We start from the raw sequence: 20,603 nt of genomic DNA on the forward strand, positions 1-20,603 counted from the left end.
ACGGTGCCCACACGCCAAGATATACCCTTCACATTCCAGCCCTCATTCTGACTCGCTCATCTCTTAATTCAGCTGCTTCAGCAGTTCTGGCCCCACTGAAACCTGCTGTTCCCATTGGTGGATAATTCTAGTCTCTGGACAGTTACGATGCACCCAATTTCCTTCTTGCCTTGTGGGAGCGCAGCGATTTCCTCAGGGCCCTCGGACTCTCTCCCAGCTTCCTGCTGGCCCTCATATCCATGATCATTCGGGGGCCGTGTGGTTTGTACAGCTGGCATTCCCACAGCGAGAGGACAACAGAAACGAGGCAGAGGAGAGAGAGAGAGAGAGAGAGAGAGAGAGAGAGCACGGCTGAAACCATGTCCAGCTTCACCAGCAGTACCTTCAGGCTCATGCTGAAGGACTCTGTCCTTTAAAAAACAATATTTCTAACATCACTCCATTCCCCTGTGGTGGTGTATTACATTGGAGTGACTTGCTGGGCCATTTCGGTGGACAGTCGAGAGTTCCAAGAACTGGGAGCAGGAGTAGGCTGTCTGGCCCCTCCAGCCTGTTCCACCACTCAGTAAGATCACAGCTGGTCTTTTCATGGCCTCAGCCCCACTTACCCGCCTGCTCACTGTAACTCTTAATTCCTTTTACTGTCCAAAACATCTGACTATCTTTGCCTCAAAAACATTCAATGAGGTGGCTCGACTGCTTCACTGGGCGGGGAATTCCACAGATTGACAGCCCCCTGGGAAAAGACGTTCCTCCTCAGCTCAGTCCCAAATCGGTTCTCCCCCCAACCCCCATCATTCTGAGGCTACGCCACCCTTCGTTCTGGGAAACGATGGCTGTGGGTCTGGAGTGACGTGTGGGCCAGACCCACTAAGGATGGTAGTTTCCTTCCCCGAAGGATATTAGTGAACCAGATTTTATTTTTGTTACGGTCAATGTTGGATTGCAGGTCATTTTCAGTCTCGAGCTCACTCCCAGATTTACTAACTGGATGTACATGCCAACGACTGCTATGGTGGGGTTTGAACCTTTGCCCCCTGAATATTAGCCTGGAACTCTGGATTAATTCCATGATAGTCACTAAGAGTGCCTCTCCCAGTGGACGGTTCACTGAAGGGTTATATCACAGTCCTTTTAAGACACAAATATTCAACTGTTCACAGTCAGGGCTAATGGCACTGTCGTTTGAACTGTCCTGACATTCCCCCTTTCGGTACATTGACCAGCCAGGGGTGAATGGTCTGATGCAGAGCGCTCACAATGCGACGATTCGGTCACCGTACCGTTCCAGCTTGTATAATCTCTGGAGGCAGTCCCCTGCCAGGCTCTCTGACCGGCGAGTCTCCAGGAACCTCTTCACATGGGGCAGCAGCACCTTACCGGGTGAGAACAGCCCTGTGCAAAGCCAGAGGAGCTGCCAGCCATTCTCCACGCTGTAGCTGAGAGGTGGAAGCAGAGAGAGAGAGAGAGAGAGAGGCAGCCGTCAGCATTTCAATTCAAACTCACATTCGCCGTTCATTGTCCGTCCTTAACTGCCCCCTTTCCCACCCCAGCCCAGGGGTCCTTGACAAAGGTGGAGTGTTTGGAGAGAGCATGGAGCCTGTGTTGCATTGCCCTCGGTGATAGACCTGGGGAAAAGTGCTGGTGTAACACTGACTCTTTCCCCTCGACCTGTTCCCCTTGAGAACAGTTCCAGCTGGCACCATGAGGCTGGACAGATTTACCCTCTTACCAGAGACCAGAGGGTCTGCCACGGGTGCTACCATCTGCAATGGGACATATTCCAGGGCTTCGTACAAAAATTAGAAAAGAGAGAAAGGCCATTCAGCCCCTTCAGACTCCTGCACCATTCGGTAAAGCTCCACACCATTTTCCAACACTATCGCCCTACCCCTGGATCGTGAGTCAGCTTCCACTGCTCTCTGGGCTAAAGAATTCCAAAGATTCACCAGATTCTGAGGCGAATTCCACTTCATCTCAGTCCTAAGCAGCCCACTCCTTATCCTGACACTGCACCTCCTGGTTCCAGAAGATCAATGAAGGGGAAACACTCTCGATCTACCTGGTCAATCCCTGTCCAAGGTCTGTGCAAGATTCACTCTGGGATTCCCTGCCCTCATCTGATCTGCCCCAGGCTCAAATCATTGGTTGCCTGATGTGTCAATTCTCACAGCAATCAGCCAATCAAAAGGTAGCAGGCTCTCCATTGCCCAATGGGATGGCTCCTGATGGTCAACAGCGTTTTATTTCCATTCCTGGTTCTTTAAGCATCCCATAATTTTACTTCTGCCTTTCCCACAATGCTGTCTAGTAGATTAACCTTGAATTCCTTGAATCGTCAAGATAAAGTCACCCCTTTATAAAGTGCCTCGAATACTGTAAAATGCTTCCAAACTGATCAGAGGCAGAGATGAGGATGGGACTGGACAGATAGGTAGCAGCCGGAATGTCGGGGGAAACTCAGGGATGAGGTTAGACATTGGGAATTGGAAACTGTAATTGTATGTGACCTGGGGAGAGCAGTGACGCAGTGACGAACTGGGGAGATGATGTGTAGACTGGGTGACCGCTTTGCAGAACATCTACATTCTTCCCTCAAAACTTCCCAGCTGCCTGCCACTTCAACACTCCAGCGTCTCTGTTCCCCGGCCAGCATCTCTGTCTCGGTGCTTGCTGTGGTGCTCCAGTGAAGCTCAGCACAAACTGGAAGAACAGCACCTCATTTTCCTCCCGGGGACCCTGCAGCCTTCAGGAATCAACATCGGGCTTCAAGATTTGAGAGCATGACCACCTCCTTCCTCGCCTGTTACCCATCCCCACACCCTAGGTCCTACAAGGAGACTCCCTACAGCATGGAAACAGGCCATTTGGCCCAACAAGTCCACGCCAACCCTCCAAAGAGTAACCCACCCAGACCCATTCCCCTACCTTACTAGTCTACATTTGCCCCTGAATGCACCTAACCTGCACATCCCTGAACACTATGGACAATTTAGCATGCACCTAACCTGCACATCTTTGGATTGTGGGAGGAAACCCATGCAGACACACTGAGAATGTGCAAACTCCACACAGACAGTCGCCCAAGGCTGGAATCGAACCTGGGTCCCTGGCGCCGTGAGGCAGCAGTGCCAACCACTGAGGCATCGTGCCAACCTGATGTGACATGGATTGCCCTCAGCACAGCCAACCCATTTTCACCCAATCCCAGACCCCATTATCTTCAACCGAGCTGCTCTTCTTAGAGTCATAGAGATGTACAGCATGGAAACAAACCCTTCAGTCCAACCCATCCATGACAACCCAAGATCCAAAATTAATCTAGTCCCATTTACCAGCACCTGGCCCATATCCTTCCAAACCCTTCCTATTTATATACCCATCGAGATGCCTCTTAAATGTTGCAATTGTACCAGCCTCCACCAGTTCCTCTCACAGCTCATTCCATACACGTACCACCCTCTGTGTGAAAAAGTTGCCCCTTAGGTCTCTTTTATATCTTTCCCCTCTCACCCTAAACCTATGCCCTCTAGTTCTGGACTCCCCAACCCCAGGGAAAAGAACTTGTTTATTTACCCTATTCATGCCCCTCATAATTCTGTAAACCTCTATAAGGTCACCCCTCAGCCTCCAACACTCCAGGGAAAACAGCCCCAGCCTGTTCAGCCTCTCCCTGTAGCTCAGATCCTCCAACCCTGGCAACATCCTTATAAATTTTTTCTGAACCCTTTCACGGTCCATAACATCTTTCCGATAGGAAGGAGACCAGAATTACACACAATATTCCAACAGTGGCCTAATGAATGTCCTGTACAGCCACAACATGACCTCCTAACTCCTGTACTCAATACTCTGACCAATAAAGGAACGCATACCAAACGCCTTCTTCACTATCCTATCTACCTGCGACTCTACTTTCAAGGAGCTATGAACTTGTACTCCAAGGTCTGTTAGTTCAGCAGAACTGCCCAAGACCTTATCATTAAGTGTGTAACTCCTTCCTTTCCATAATGCAGCACCTCACAATCATCTAAACTAAACTCCATCTGTCACTCATCAGCCCATTGGCCCATCTGATCAAGATCGCATTGCATTCTGAGGTAACCTTCTTCGCTGTCCATTACACCTCCAATTTTGGTGTCATCTCTAAAGTTACTAACTATACCTCTTATGTTCATGTCCAAATCATTTATATAAATGATGAAAAGTAATTGATCCAGCACCGATATTTGTGGCACTCCACTGGTCACAGGCCTCCAATCTGAAAAACAACCCTCCACCACCACCCTCTGTCTTCTACCTTTGAGTCAGTTCTGTATCCAAATGGCTAGTTCTCCCTGTATTCCATGAGATCTAACCTTGCTAACCAGTCTCCCATGGGGAACCTTGTCAAACACCTTATTGAAGTCCATATAGATCACATCCACCGCTCTGCCCTCATCAATTCTTTTTTACTGCCTCAAAAAACTCACTCAAGTTTGTGACACAAAGCCATGTTGACTATCCCTAATCAGTCCTTGCCTTTCCAAATACATGTACATCCTGTCCCTCAGGATTCCCTCCATCAACTTGCCCACCACCAAGGTCAGGCTCACCGGTCTATAGTTCCCTGGATTTTCCTTACCACCCTTCTTAAATAGTGGCACCACGTTTCTTCCTGCTTACTGTCAACAGTCCCTAACCTTTCCATTCTCTCTACATCTGATTTCCATGCCCACTTACCCACTCACACATTCCCCACTGCCCCATGCCCCCCTCCCCAGTCCTCAGCATATAAACCACTTTCTCCCAAACTTCCATCAGAACAGTCACTGGACTCGAAATATTAACTGCCTTTTCCCTCCACTGCCAGATCTGCTGAGTTTCTCCAGCACTTTCAGAAGCAAGTAGGGTTGGGGGGGGGGGAGGGTTTGAAAGGAGTTGTGGCTGGTGACTGATTTTGTAAAAATTTACTCGCGGGAGGTGAGTGTCGTTGGCTGGGCCAATGTTTATTACCAGTCCCTAATTGCCCTCAAGAAGGGGGGTGGTGAAGTACACCAAGACTGCATTACCTGTGATTGATACAAAGGGTGTAGACCGTCCAGGTGAGATAGCAAGATGCAAGGGGGGTTGCTAATGTGACTAATGGGGGGACAAATTAACCTGACAATGTGAGAGAGAGGGTGTGAAGAGGAGAAGGGAGAAAATACAAAAAAAAAGGGGTGGGAAAGAGGGGAACTAGAAACAAAGAATGTGCCAGACAACATGCACAGACTTATGGCTGCAGAAAGACCAAACTCATGATGGATGTGGGAAGCAAAGGGTTAACAGAGTTCATGGAGTTAAATTATGATCCTCTCTCTTGATCTGTCATCTGACCAACATGAGAGACACAAACATAATTAAAGGAAGAGACACTAATGTTCCTGAAACTGCTGTGTAAATATCTGCCACAACTGAAACTTGCAAGAGACTTCTCTTTGTTAGAGACTCTTCCCTGTTTGTGCTTGAATAAATGTCACATTTTCTACACAGCTCTGCATCTGGAGTGGGGACCAACACACTCAGTACAGTGAGGGTTGGAGATGTGCAGTCCCCACAGCGTTTGTCACTTTATCTGCAGCCAGATTATAAACTTATGGTAAATCCTGTAAAAGAGTGGAGCTAAATTCTACAAGGTGCCTTCATATCACCCACCTTGCCCTTCAAATGCACTATCACACACAAGCACATACACAATCTCTCTCTCTCTCTCATATATACACATTCACTCTCACACAAACACATACACAGACAACACACACACACAAACTCTCTCACAGATACTCATTTATTCTGTCACACATACGCACACACACACGTTCTCTCACTCACACATTCTCACACAGACACACTCTCTCAGACACACACATTCTCTCACACACATACACGCAAACTCTCTCTCATAGATACACATTGACTCTCTCTCTCACTCACACACACATTCTCACTCTGTCTCACACACTCTCTCTCACACACATGCACACACACTCTCTCTCTCTCACACACACATGCACACTGTCACTCACACACACATGCACACTCACCCCCACACACTATCTCATGCACACTCTCACTCACACACCCACACACTCTCACACACACCCACACACTCTAACTCACACACCCACACACTCTAACTCACACACCCACACACTCTAACTCACACACCCACACACTCTAACTCACACACCCACACACTCTAACTCACACACTCACACACTCTCTCATAAACACTCTCACTCACTCACTCTCTTTCGTACACACACACTCTCTCTCTCTCTCTCACACACACACACACACACGTGTGCACACATTGTCTCACACACAGTCTGTCTCTGGCACCCAGTGACATGGGGAAGAGACGAATGCCCCACTGCAGAGAGACCCTCTCAGACTGATGCCGTGTAGGTGAAGGAGGGTTTCAGGCAGTTCTCTGATTTGGGAAAGTACCTGTTTTTATTGTCGGTCAGCTGCTTCACAATCTGACAGTAGATTTCGTCCCGTAGTAACTCCTCCTGGAGAGCTCCAGAGAATATCACATCGGTGAGCTCAGTGCCAGGCTGGACCAGCCTTCCTGGGTAATCCCCCATATACTTCATTATGGGTGAGAGCGGGTTAAGGAAATGAGAGGGATGGAACAAGCCACAATCGGTCAGGACGGAGCTCATGTGTTTTGATTGGGGAAGCCTGGTTTTCTGGGGCCTAGCTGATGGTTGTCTGAGATTACACACCCCCTGCACCAAGATGTGGAATCTTCACATTTCCCGACCCCAGCCTTCAGACAGCGAGCATACTCCAGATCCCCCATATTCAGCTGGTACACAGTATCACTCCAAAATATTCACTGCCTCTGATTAAAACCAGGGAAGGCAGGGCACCAGTCAGCTCCTAAAGCTATGGAACTCAGTTGTGACTGGCCTGGCCACGCTGTAACACTCAGCACTCTCTCATAAACAAAGATCTGGTGATGTCTATGTTGACATTGCCAGCTCCATCGGCATTGTGGGGCAGAGTCACTGCCTTTTGTGTGAGGTGACTCGCTCGCTGACATCAGCCCTCCAGCCCAGATTCTGAGGTGAACTACCCAGACAGCCTGGGGAGCAGAACCCAGCTCTGAAGATGATTCATACTGGACACAAAATACTAACTCTTGTTACTCTCGCCATAGTTGCTGCCAGACCTGCTGAGCTTCTCCAATTAACTCTGTCTGTATTAACACAGTCTGACCTGTGTATCGGCCTGTGTTTACACAGTCTGCACTGTGTATCAACCTGTGGTTACACAGTCTGGATTGTGTATCGGCCTGTGGTTACACAGTCTGGTCTGTGTATCAGCATGTGTTTCCAATATCTGGGCTGTGTATCAGCCTATGGTTACACTGTCTGAGCTATCAACCTGGGCTGGATATCAATCTGTGGTTACACTGTCTGGGCTGTGTCTCGGCCCGTGGTTACACAGTCTGGACAGTGTCTCGGCCCGTGGTTACATAGTCTGGGCTGTGTCTCGGCCTTTGGTTACACAGTCTGGGCTGTGCCTCGGCCTGTGGTTACACAGTCTGGGCTGTGTCTCGGCCTGTGGTTACACAGACTGGGCTGTGTCTCGGCCTGTGGTTACACAGTCTGGGCTGTGACTCGGCCCGTGGTTACACAGTCTGAGCTGTGTCTCGGCCCGTGTTTACACAGTCTGGGCTGTGTCTCGGCCCGTGGTTACACAGTCTGGGCTGTGTCTCGGCCTGTGGTTACACAGGCTGGGCTGTGTCTCGGCCTGTGGTTACACAGTCTGGGCTGTGTCTCGGCCCGTGGTTACACAGTCTGAGCTGTGTCTCGACCCGTGTTTACACAGTCTGGGCTGTGTCTCGGCCTGTGGTTACACAGTCTGGGCTGTGTCTTGGCCTTTGGTTACACAGTCAGGGCTGTGTCTCGGCCCGCGTTTACACAGTCTGGGCTGTGCCTCGGCCCGTGTTTACACAGTCTGGGCTGTGCCTCGGCCCGTGGTTACACAGTCTGGGCTGTGCCTCGGCCTGTGGTTACACAGTCTGGGCTGCGCCTCGACCCGTGGTTACACAGTCTGGGCTGTGCCTCGGCCCGTGTTTACACAGTCTGGGCTGCGCCTCGGCCTTTGGTTACACAGTCAGGACAGTGTCTCGGCCCGTGGTTACACAGTCTGGGCTGCGCCTCGGCCTTTGGTTACACAGTCTGGGCTGTGTCTCGGCCTGTGGTTACACAGTCTGGGCTGTGTCTCGGCCTGTGGTTACACAGTCTGGGCTGTGTCTCGGCCTGTGGTTACACAGTCTGGGCTGTGTCTCGGCCTGTGGCTACACAGACTGGGCTGTGTCTCGGCCTGTGGCTACACAGACTGGGCTGTGACTCGGCCTGTGGTTACACAGTCTGGGCTGTGCCTCGGCCCGTGGTTACACAGTCTGGGCTGTGTCTCGGCCTGTGGCTACACAGACTGGGCTGTGTCTCGGCCTGTGGCTACACAGACTGGGCTGTGACTCGGCCTGTGGTTACACAGTCTGGGCTGTGCCTCGGCCCGTGGTTACACAGTCTGGGCTGTGCCTCGGCCTGTGGTTACACAGTCTGGGCTGCGCCTCGGCCCGTGGTTACACAGTCTGGGCTGCGCCTCGGCCCGTGGTTACACAGTCTGGGCTGCGCCTCGGCCCGTGGTTACACAGTCTGGGCTGCGCCTCGGCCTTTGGTTACACAATCAGGACAGTGTCTCGGCCCGTGGTTACACAGTCTGGGTTGCGCCTCGGCCTTTGTTTACACAGACTGGGCTGTGTCTCGGTCTGTGGTTACACAGTCTGGGCTGTGTCTCGGCCTGTGGTTACACAGTCTGGGCTGCGCCTCGGCCCGTGGTTACACAGACTGGGCTGCGCCCCGGCCCGTGTTTACACAGTCTGGGCTGCGCCTCGGCCTTTGGTTACACAGTCAGGACAGTGTCTCGGCCCGTGGTTACACAGTCTAGGTTTCGCCTCGGCCTTTGTTTACACAGACTGGGCTGTGTCTCGGCCTGTGGTTACACAGTCTGGGCTGTGTCTCGGCCTGTGGTTACACAGTCTGGGCTGTGTCTCGGCCTGTGGTTACACAGTCTGGGCTGTGTCTCGGCCTGTGGCTACACAGACTGGGCTGTGTCTTGGCCTGTGGTTACACAGACTGGGCTGTGACTCGGCCTGTGTTTACACAGTCTGGACTGTGCCTCGGCCCGTGGTTACACAGTCTGGGCTGTGCCTCGGCCTGTGGTTACACAGTCTGGGCTGCGCCTCGGCCTGTGGTTACACAGTCTGGGCTGCGCCTCGGCCCGTGTTTACACAGTCTGGGCTGCGCCTCGGCCTTTGGTTACACAGTCAGGACAGTGTCTCGGCCCGTGGTTACACAGTCTGGGTTGCGCCTTGGCCTTTGTTTACACAGACTGGGCTGTGTCTCGGCCTGTGGTTACACAGTCTGGGCTGTGTCTCGGCCCGTGGTTACACAGACTGGGCTGTGTCTCGGTCTGTGGTTACACAGTCTGGGCTGTGTCTCGGCCTGTGGTTACACAGTCTGGGCTGCGCCTCGGCCCGTGGTTACACAGACTGGGCTGCGCCCCGGCCCGTGTTTACACAGTCTGGGCTGCGCCTCGGCCTTTGGTTACACAGTCAGGACAGTGTCTCGGCCCGTGGTTACACAGTCTGGGTTGCGCCTTGGCCTTTGTTTACACAGACTGGGCTGTGTCTCGGCCTGTGGTTACACAGTCTGGGCTGTGTCTCGGCCTGTGGTTACACAGTCTGGGCTGCGCCTCGGCCCGTGGTTACACAGTCTGGGCTGCGCCTCGGCCTTTGGTTACACAATCAGGACAGTGTCTCGGCCCGTGGTTACACAGTCTGGGTTGCGCCTCGGCCTTTGTTTACACAGACTGGGCTGTGTCTCGGCCTGTGGTTACACAGTCTGGGCTGTGTCTCGGCCCGTGGTTACACAGACTGGGCTGTGTCTCGGTCTGTGGTTACACAGTCTGGGCTGTGTCTCGGCCTGTGGTTACACAGTCTGGGCTGCGCCTCGGCCCGTGGTTACACAGACTGGGCTGCGCCCCGGCCCGTGTTTACACAGTCTGGGCTGCGCCTCGGCCTTTGGTTACACAGTCAGGACAGTGTCTCGGCCCGTGGTTACACAGTCTAGGTTTCGCCTCGGCCTTTGTTTACACAGACTGGGCTGTGTCTCGGCCTGTGGTTACACAGTCTGGGCTGTGTCTCGGCCTGTGGTTACACAGTCTGGGCTGTGTCTCGGCCTGTGGTTACACAGTCTGGGCTGTGTCTCGGCCTGTGGCTACACAGACTGGGCTGTGTCTTGGCCTGTGGTTACACAGACTGGGCTGTGACTCGGCCTGTGTTTACACAGTCTGGACTGTGCCTCGGCCCGTGGTTACACAGTCTGGGCTGTGCCTCGGCCTGTGGTTACACAGTCTGGGCTGCGCCTCGGCCTGTGGTTACACAGTCTGGGCTGCGCCTCGGCCCGTGTTTACACAGTCTGGGCTGCGCCTCGGCCTTTGGTTACACAGTCAGGACAGTGTCTCGGCCCGTGGTTACACAGTCTGGGTTGCGCCTTGGCCTTTGTTTACACAGACTGGGCTGTGTCTCGGCCTGTGGTTACACAGTCTGGGCTGTGTCTCGGCCTGTGGTTACACAGTCTGGGCTGTGTCTCGGCCTGTGGTTACACAGTCTGGGCTGTGCCTCGGCCCGTGTTTACACAGTTTGGGCTGCGCCTCGGCCTTTGGTTACACAGTCAGGACAGTGTCTCGGCCCGTGGTTACACAGACTGGGCTGTGTCTCGGCCTGTGGTTACACAGTCTGGGCTGTGACTCGGCCTGTGGTTACACAGTCTGGGCTGCGCCTCGGCCCGTGGTTACACAGTCTGGGCTGCGCCTCGGCCCGTGTTTACACAGTCTGGGCTGCGCCTCGGCCTTTGGTTACACAGTCAGGACAGTGTCTCGGCCCGTGGTTACACAGTCTGGGTTGCGCCTTGGCCTTTGTTTACACAGACTGGGCTGTGTCTCGGCCTGTGGTTACACAGTCTGGGCTGTGTCTCGGCCTGTGGTTACACAGTCTGGGCTGTGTCTCGGCCTGTGGTTACACAGTCTGGGCTGTGCCTCGGCCCGTGTTTACACAGTTTGGGCTGCACCTCGGCCTTTGGTTACACAGTCAGGACAGTGTCTCGGCCCGTGGTTACACAGACTGGGCTGTGTCTCGGCCTGTGGTTACACAGTCTGGGCTGTGTCTCGGCCTGTGGCTACACAGACTGGGCTGTGTCTCGGCCTGTGGTTACACAGACTGGGCTGTGTCTCGGCCCGTGTTTACACAGTCTGGGCTGTGCCTCGGCCCGTGTTTACACTGTCTGGGCTGCGCCTTGGCCTTTGGTTACACAGTCAGGACAGTGTCTCGGCCCGTGGTTACACAGTCTGGGCTGTGTCTCGGCCTGTGGCTACACAGACTGGGCTGTGTCTCGGCCTGTGGTTACACAGTCTGGGCTGTGTCTCGGCCTGTGGTTACACAGACTGGGCTGTGTCTCAGCCCGTGTTTACACAGTCTGGGCTGTGTCTCGGCCTGTGGTTACACAGACTGGGCTGCGCCTCGGCCTTTGGTTACACAGTCTGGGCTGTGTCTCGGCCTTTGGTTACACAGTCTGGGCTGTGTCTCGGCCTTTGGTTACACAGTCTGGGCTGTGTCTCGGCCTTTGGTTACACAGTCTGGGCTGTGTCTCGGCCCGTGTTTACACAGTCTGGGCTGCGCCTCGGCCTTTGGTTACACAGTCAGGACAGTGTCTCGGCCCGTGGTTACACAGTCTGGGTTGCGCCTTGGCCTTTGTTTACACAGACTGGGCTGTGTCTCGGCCTGTGGTTACACAGTCTGGGCTGTGTCTCGGCCTGTGGTTACACAGTCTGGGCTGTGTCTCGGCCTGTGGTTACACAGTCTGGGCTGTGCCTCGGCCCGTGTTTACACAGTTTGGGCTGCGCCTCGGCCTTTGGTTACACAGTCAGGACAGTGTCTCGGCCCGTGGTTACACAGACTGGGCTGTGTCTCGGCCTGTGGTTACACAGTCTGGGCTGTGACTCGGCCTGTGGTTACACAGTCTGGGCTGCGCCTCGGCCCGTGGTTACACAGTCTGGGCTGCGCCTCGGCCCGTGTTTACACAGTCTGGGCTGCGCCTCGGCCTTTGGTTACACAGTCAGGACAGTGTCTCGGCCCGTGGTTACACAGTCTGGGTTGCGCCTTGGCCTTTGTTTACACAGACTGGGCTGTGTCTCGGCCTGTGGTTACACAGTCTGGGCTGTGTCTCGGCCTGTGGTTACACAGTCTGGGCTGTGTCTCGGCCTGTGGTTACACAGTCTGGGCTGTGCCTCGGCCCGTGTTTACACAGTTTGGGCTGCACCTCGGCCTTTGGTTACACAGTCAGGACAGTGTCTCGGCCCGTGGTTACACAGACTGGGCTGTGTCTCGGCCTGTGGTTACACAGTCTGGGCTGTGTCTCGGCCTGTGGCTACACAGACTGGGCTGTGTCTCGGCCTGTGGTTACACAGACTGGGCTGTGTCTCGGCCCGTGTTTACACAGTCTGGGCTGTGCCTCGGCCCGTGTTTACACTGTCTGGGCTGCGCCTTGGCCTTTGGTTACACAGTCAGGACAGTGTCTCGGCCCGTGGTTACACAGTCTGGGCTGTGTCTCGGCCTGTGGCTACACAGACTGGGCTGTGTCTCGGCCTGTGGTTACACAGTCTGGGCTGTGTCTCGGCCTGTGGTTACACAGACTGGGCTGTGTCTCAGCCCGTGTTTACACAGTCTGGGCTGTGTCTCGGCCTGTGGTTACACAGACTGGGCTGCGCCTCGGCCTTTGGTTACACAGTCTGGGCTGTGTCTCGGCCTTTGGTTACACAGTCTGGGCTGTGTCTCGGCCTTTGGTTACACAGTCTGGGCTGTGTCTCGGCCTTTGGTTACACAGTCTGGGCTGTGTCTCGGCCCGTGTTTACACAGTCTGGGCTGCGCCTCGGCCTTTGGTTACACAGACTGGGCTGCGCTTCGGCCTTTGGTTACACAGTCTGGGCTGTTTCTCGGCCTGTGGTTACACAGTCTGGGCTGTTTCTCGGCCCGTGGTTACACTGTTGTGGTGCTGATCTTTGCTTTTGCAGAGAGCCAGCATGGGCACGATGGGCTGGATACCATTCTTTGTTGTAAGATATTCTATATTTCCAATTTCTGCTTGAAACAGAAGCTGGCGACCTTTGGGACGCAGTGTTTCCTGGTGACACACTGAAAGGATATCGGTGAAAGCATGACAGGCCAGCACCACCATGTCTGCATTTGCACACACCTTCTTCAGTAAGGGCTGTCGGAGAGGTTCCCTCGAGCACGCCCACATCCGATCCTTCCCATGAGCCCTCGCAAGCACCATTCTGTTCATCGATTCTTTTGCAGGGGGTCTGGGTAGAGAGGAGAAGAGAAATAAGGCGAATTGCTGGGGTCAGCAGGACTCAGCCTCTATGAATTGTCACTTTGAAGATTTGCTTTGGGATTGGACAAACTCATCGAGTGTGGCTTGCCTCTGGAAATGCCAACTGCTTAATTCACCCTGTCTTATTCCAAGTGAAACCGAACTCTCCATGTTGACCCTGTCTCATCTGGGCACTTCTGCTTTATCCATGGGGTTGTTAGGCAACTATGAGAATTTGCATCAACACCAAGCTTTTTCTCAGTATTGTGTCACCAGACGTGGATGCCGCTGGCAAGGTCACCATCTGTTGCCTGTCCCGAATTGCCTTTGAACTGACTGGGCTGCTGGGCCATTTCAAAGGCCAGTTAAGAATCAGCCATATTACTGAGGGTCGAGAGTTCAAATGGAGACCAGACCAGGTAAGGATGACAGATTTCCGTTCCTAAAGGGCATGAGTGAACCAGGTGGGTTTCCATGACAACAAATGGATGATAGCCCATTTGACTAACTTTCAACTCAATATGGACTGTGATTGGTCCGCTGTACAGTCAATGTGGACTGTGATTGGCCTGCTCGTCCAGTCAATATGGGCTATGATTGGTTTGCTCCTACATTCGATATGGGCTATCATGGGCTGCTCTACAGTCAATATGGCCTATGATTGGTTTGCTCTGCAATCAATGTGGGATGTGGTTGGCCTGCTCCTATGGTCAATATGGGCTGTGATTGGTCTGCTCTGCAGTCAATCTGTGATGTGATTGGCCCTCTCCTAGTCAATCTATACGCATCAAAGAAAAAAACTTGGGAATCACAGGCAGTACAAAAGAGATGGCGACTCAGTGAAATGGACTATTTCCCTCATGCTAATGAAGATTTCCTTAAGTGGGAAACTTAGGGGAATCCACCTTTGCACCATTGGACGTTCCAATGGTTATATATCTTCTTAAACTTCAGCAAAAACTCTCAGAAGGACCTCTTGGTTTGAATAATTGTTTGCAACATTCTGAAACTAGCAGCCTCTCAAACATTCCCCCAGTCTGATCTTGCAGCCTGTATCTCTTCCCAAATTACATTGGCTCCTCCGCCAGAGTTTGAAGGAACATTTGGTTTAGACTTTGAATTAAGCCGAAACAATGCAGACACCGTCAGCTCTGTTTTGGGAAAGGCCGAAGAACAGAGACTAGCCTGAAGTGGTCGTAGGAAAATTCCTCCAGTGTGTACGCCTTGACCTTGGTCTTCGCCGCCTCCACCTCGGCAAGGGCATTCTGGGATACCTGGCGTCGCTGGTCAGGTGACATGAGGATCAACTTCTATCAGTGAGACAAGAATGGGAAATTGTCAATATTGCCTCTTAGCACGCATCTGACAGTTTTCTACCAGAAACTGCAGACAACAGGATCGCTAATTCACGCCAGATTAAAAAAACAACATTCTTACTTTTATCATGGTTTCCTGCATTTAAACAAAGATGGTTTGTGGTCCACTCTGCCTTGGCAGTGCATTTGTCATTGACCTGGGTGGGCAGTGAGCTGGCTGGAGTGCGTGAGGGTCAGAGATAACAGGCAACCAGTGTCACACCCAGTTCTCCACACACCAGTCTGATCTGACAGTGTAAACGTAGGAATGATGACACATCTTTATCTGTTTGCTTGATGATAAATGAATCACTTCCAGTGATCACTGAGAGGTAAGGTCAGCCTCCGCTGCACTTAGAATATCCAACTCACCGAAACTGTATCAAGCAGTCCACCCAGTAAACAGTGTCTGCAGGGGGGGGGGGGGGGGGGGGGGGGGGGGGGGAGGGGAATGGGTGGCAGCGTGCGGAGCCAGAAGACCATAAGGCATAGGAGCCACAGTAGGCCATTCAGCCCATCCAGTGCTCTGTCATTCAATCAGACCATGGCACTTCTGATGGTCCGCAACTCCACTTTCTCTGTAACCTTCCATTCCTTTCCTGTTTAAAAACCTGTCTATCTCAGCTCTGAGTCAAGAGTGTGGTGCTAGAAAAGCACATCCGGTCAGGCAGCATCTGAGGACCAGGAGAATTGATGCTTTGGGTATAAGCCCTTCATCAGGAACCCCACTTCCTCCTTTCTCAGCTTTGAATATGTTTAATGTCCTAGTCTCAACAACTCTCTATGGCACAGATTTCCATAGATCCAGTTCCTTCTCACAGGAGAAATTTCCTCATCTCTGTCCTAAATGGGCAACCCTTAATCTGAGATTATGCCCTCTGGTCCTAGACTAGCCCACGAGGGAAGCAACCTATTATATCTATTGGTCCTGCTTAATACTTCCTGAAAGAACTGTCATAAAGTTATTGGGCATGATCTCTCTTTCACGAAGCCATGCTGGACTCAGCTTGACTATATTATGGATTTCTAAATGTTCTGCTAATACCTCCTTTATTACGGTCACTAACATTTTCCCAACAACAGATATTAAGCTAACATTTTGCTTTAATTCATTCATGGGATGAGGGTGTGGCTGACCAGGCCAGCACTTGTTTCTAAGAGGGCAGTTAAGAGTCAACTGTGTTGTTGTGGGTCTGGAGTCACATGTAGGCCAGACCACTTCGGATATAGATTAGATTCCCTACAGTGTGGAAACAGGCCACTTGACCCCAATAACCCAGACCCATTTCCCTCTGACTATGGGGCACCTGACACTATGGGGCATGACCAACCTACTTAACCTGCACATCTTTGGAGTGTGGGAGGAAACCGGAGCACCCGGAGGAAACCCACGCAGACACGGGGAGAATGTGCGAACTCCACACAGAGAGTCGCCTGAGGCGGGAATCGAACCCAGGTCCCTGGTGGTGTGAGACTGCAGTGCTAACCACTGAGCCATCGTGTCACCCAGATAACAGCATCTGCAGTTTTTTTTTGTCTCTGACCAGGTAAGGATGGTCGTTTCCTTCCGTAAAGGACATTAGTGAACCAGATGGGCTTTTCTGACAATCGACAATAAATTCATGGTCACCGTTAAACTCTTAATTCCAGATTTTTAAACTGAATTCAAATTCCACCATCTGTGCGGGATGTGAACCCTGGTCTCCAGAGCATTATCTAGGTCTCTGGTTTAACAGTCCAGCGTTAATACCATTGCCTCCCCTGATCTCTCAGTTTGTTTTGTCTCATTCCCTTTTTAAGTAAAGGTCTTACATTGTCACCAAAAGAGAAAATGCTGGAAAATCTCAGCAGGTCTGGCAGTTTCGAGTCTAATTGACTGTCCCCTTTGTCAAAGGGTCAATTAGACTCGAAACGTCAGCTCTTATCTCTCCTTACAGATGCTGCCAGACCTGCTGAGATTTTCCAGCATTTTCTCTTTTGCTTTCAGATTCCAGCATCCGCAGTAATTTGCTTTTGTCTTACGTTGTCAGTTTTCCAATCCTCTGGATCTTTGCCAGAATCTAAGGATACCAGGAAGATCACCACCTACTATCTCTGTACCTACTTCCTTTAATATCCTCAGATACATTCCAGAGGACACAGGGGTCCTTGGCTTTCATCAGTTTACTGAGCACATTTTCTGCAATGATAGTTATTGTTTTTTTTATGATTAGATTCCCTACAGTGTGGAAACAGGCCCAACCAGTCCACGCCCGACCCTCCGAAGAGTAACCCACCCAGACCCATTTCCCTCTGACTAATGCACCCAACACTGTGGACAATTTAGCGTGGCCAATTCACCTAACCTGCACATCTTTGGACTGTGGGAGGAAATCGGAGCACCCGGAGGAAACCCACACAGACACAGAGAGAATGTGCAAACTCCACCCAGACAGTCTGCCTGAGGCTGGGATCGAACCTGGGACCTTGGTGTTGTGAGGCAGCAGTGCTAACCACTGAGCCACTGTGCCGCCCCACTCTTCCCAACTTCTGTTTTCCCTCCCACTTTTTCCCCTTGATTACTGAGTAATTTTGGAATGCGATTCATGTCTTCTACTGTGAAGACTGATGCAAAATATATATTCAACCCTCCTCTCCTTACCTGGTTCCCATTATTATTTCCCCAGCCTCTAAAGTTTTCGAAAGGGCCTGTGTCCTTTTAGGTTTTTTTCTTCCTTTTTATATATTTAATGAAATGCTTGCTGTCCATTTTGAAATTACTTGCAAGTTTTCCCCTAAGTTTACTTTCTCCCTTTTTATTTTGTTTTGGTCATCTTCTTTTTTAATTTTCCCCAATTCTCTGGCGACCACTCATCCTTTACATATTGAATGTCTTTTCTCGTTCAATTTGATCCTCCTGCCTGGATGGGTGCAGCACCATCAGCTCTCAAAAAAGGATTGGCACCGTCCAGGACAGCAGCTTATAAACTGGGGGTCTGCGTGAAGGCTGGGGGCAGCACGTACGTGGGAGTACCAAAGTCTGCACATTCCTTCTCAAGCCTCTCACCACCCGGACTTGGAAATACATCGCTGTTCCCTCACTGTCAAAATCCTGCAAGTCCCTCCCTTAAAGAGGGCATTGTGGGCCTATCTACAGCACGTGGAGACTGCAGCGGTTCAAGAAGGCAGCTCAGCTATTAGTAGATTGCTGAATGGACCTCTCTAACTTCAAATAGTGTTCATCTTGCTTTGCAGACCTCCTGTGCAGTCATAACTTTGTATGCCCTTGTTCTGTCTCAGCACCCTATGATCTGTACGTCCTTGTTTGCTGGGATCTGCCTGTATGCTTGCAAAACAAAGCTTTTCACTGTACTTAGGTTCATGTGACTACAATTAATCAAATCAAATCACCATCATATGACCACTGATGCTCAAATCCCAGGAACAATGTTGTTTTTAAACTATACGTCAGCATACCATAACCTCCTGTGAAGGCTTCACAAGAGTAGGAATGATATAAACAGAATCCAGCGAGAGACTTCCTGTCTTCCCACTGTGTTCATTCTGTCCTTGAATCCAGCCACTGTCCTCAGCGATCTCCTTATCTCTCATCAACTTGATCAAATCACCCTTCTCATACTTGAGGAGTATAGGATCGTCTGGAATGGCAGAGGGAGTGGCAAATTAAACATTGCAATGGAGGCTCAGACTATTATACACTTATATCATACAGACTGTAATAGTGAAGCAAGTAGACAATAAAGACTGTGCTAGAGGCTGATTTACACTGTAGAGGTTAAGTTATACATGGAAATTAGAATACAGAATGATTTAGATTATAGAGACTGTAATGAATATTAAATTAGATTACAAAGATTATTATATAATAGAGACTGATTTAGATTATAGAGACTGTAATGAATATTAAAATAAAGAAATTATTATATAATTGAGACTGATTTAGATTATAGAGACTGTAATGGACATGGAGTCTTACTCTGTCACAGGAGAAGAAGTTAGTTATTTGGTGAGTATCTGTATGTAAGTTTTAAAACAATATAGCAACTAGTGGAAAGGTTAATGAAATGTATAAAGACCTAATTAAATGTGAAATTAAATATAATACTGAACACATGAGGATCGCAGGACAGTTAATGCGTCACAGCTGCAGTGTGTGGGATTTTCTGGATGCCAGTTTGACCGAAGCAAACACATCGGCAGCCACTGTTTGAAGTTCAAGCAACTTTGACTCAGAGTTCAGGAGCTGGAGGAGGAACTATGGGTAATGTGATGCATCAGGGAGGGTGAACATGAGCAGAATTCTTTGGAGAAGGTGGTCTCCCGCCTCTTGAGGTCGGGTCATCTGATTTGGTCAGTGTCGTTGGACAGAGGAGTGAGTATGGCTGTGAGTGAGGCAGGTAAGGGGAGGGGTTGGGTTGGGGCGGGGGGTGGTGGCCAGAGGCCGGAGTTCAGCAGCATCAGCCTTTGTAACCGTTCATTCCTTGAGAGCCTCACAAGTGCAAATGGCAACCAGGACGGACTGCGCCTGTGCTTGTGCGAGGTACGTGGAGTGACTTATCGACTCCAGAAAATAGGTTTTCCGTTCATTCATTTTCTTTTAAACCCCAAGCGATGGCCGTCCTGACCTGCTGTCGTCCTGGGGGGACTGGGGAAGCAGGACGGGCTGTCCTAGAGGTGGTTGGAAGGTGTGTCAGGGCGGACTGAGAGTGAGAGGGAGTGTGCTGCCTTAGAGAGGCCGGAAGGTGGGAGGGACGGGAGGTGGGGGGGGGGGCGTGGGGGGAGGTGTCTGCTGGTTTGCTGGGGGTCTGTATTTTATGCACTTTTTAAAATATAATTGGACTGTCTTACGTACATGTCATTGTTACTAATTTGTGACTGAAAGTGGGATTTGAGCTTTGTCCTCATTTCCCTGAAAACCAGTTGAAGGGTAGGGTTTGGGGCCTGGTTTTGCTGCTCCACTCCCCTATAAAATTGCTGTTTCTTTATATACTGCTGTTAATGTTAACTTTTTTTTTTGTAAACTGTGTATTGTTTAACAAAATTTTAAACAACTCCAAGCAGGAGAAGAATGGGCTCACAGTGGGCAAAAAGGCGTTTTGAGGGATAAGGGGGAAAAGTTATTGCCTGAGGCTACCTGACTGTAAGAAGCTGAGAGAGGAGAACACACATGGACAGAGGCTTCTTGTACCTTGTCTGGGACTGCCGTGTAATGCAATCGCGTATTCCGACCTCCTCGTCAGACCGTTCAGAAACAAGACAATCAGGTCAGCTATTTCAGTCGCACAGCTGGTGCTCAGCGTGTACTCCTGGCCCTGCAAGGTGCTCACTGCCACGCTCTGGCCGTACAGATTCGGAGCCCTGTCACAGGACAGCGGACAGAGTGAATGCAAAACACCGAAGGACAATCTGGATCGATAGTAGACAAACCGACTACCACTCAGCCCGTGATCTGATTGAATGGGACAGAACAGGCTCAAGGGGCTGAGCGGCCTACACCTGCTCCTAATTGCTATGTTCGGACGTCCAGTCGATAAGCAGGAATTTCTCAGTCAACGCTCACCCCGCTGATACATTACCTAAGTAAATCCCCAGATGTTCTTTCCACCTTGTTTCCGGCCTGGATCATGGTCAGCCAAACCAACCCATCTTGGCACCATGTTTGCCAGTCTTACCAACCTGTCCTCAATTTCTACTTCCATCCCCATTAATCTCTGTATCCTTGCAGCCAGCTCCCCTCGGACTCTGACCTCTGCCTTGCCCACCACAACGTGTCACG

General features: G+C 51.1%; 1 protein-coding gene across 1 annotated transcript in view; it reads right to left on the reverse strand.

Moving 5' to 3' along the window:
• Window positions 1-1,255: 1,255 nt before the first annotated feature.
• Window positions 1,256-20,603, reverse strand: part of LOC140478453 (unconventional myosin-VIIa-like) — a 396,478-nt gene continuing 377,130 nt past the window's right edge. Inside the window, exons 29-34 of the mRNA XM_072571713.1 lie at window positions 20,016-20,185; window positions 18,284-18,465; window positions 14,658-14,782; window positions 13,304-13,461; window positions 6,472-6,625; window positions 1,256-1,439 (exon numbers count right to left, since the gene is read on the reverse strand). Of these exons, the coding sequence (XP_072427814.1) occupies window positions 1,256-1,439; window positions 6,472-6,625; window positions 13,304-13,461; window positions 14,658-14,782; window positions 18,284-18,465; window positions 20,016-20,185 (973 nt within the window). The remainder of the gene's footprint in view (window positions 1,440-6,471; window positions 6,626-13,303; window positions 13,462-14,657; window positions 14,783-18,283; window positions 18,466-20,015; window positions 20,186-20,603) is intronic.

Source organism: Chiloscyllium punctatum, chromosome 6 (assembly GCF_047496795.1).
Source record: "Chiloscyllium punctatum isolate Juve2018m chromosome 6, sChiPun1.3, whole genome shotgun sequence".
NCBI classification, from domain to species: domain Eukaryota; kingdom Metazoa; phylum Chordata; class Chondrichthyes; order Orectolobiformes; family Hemiscylliidae; genus Chiloscyllium; species Chiloscyllium punctatum.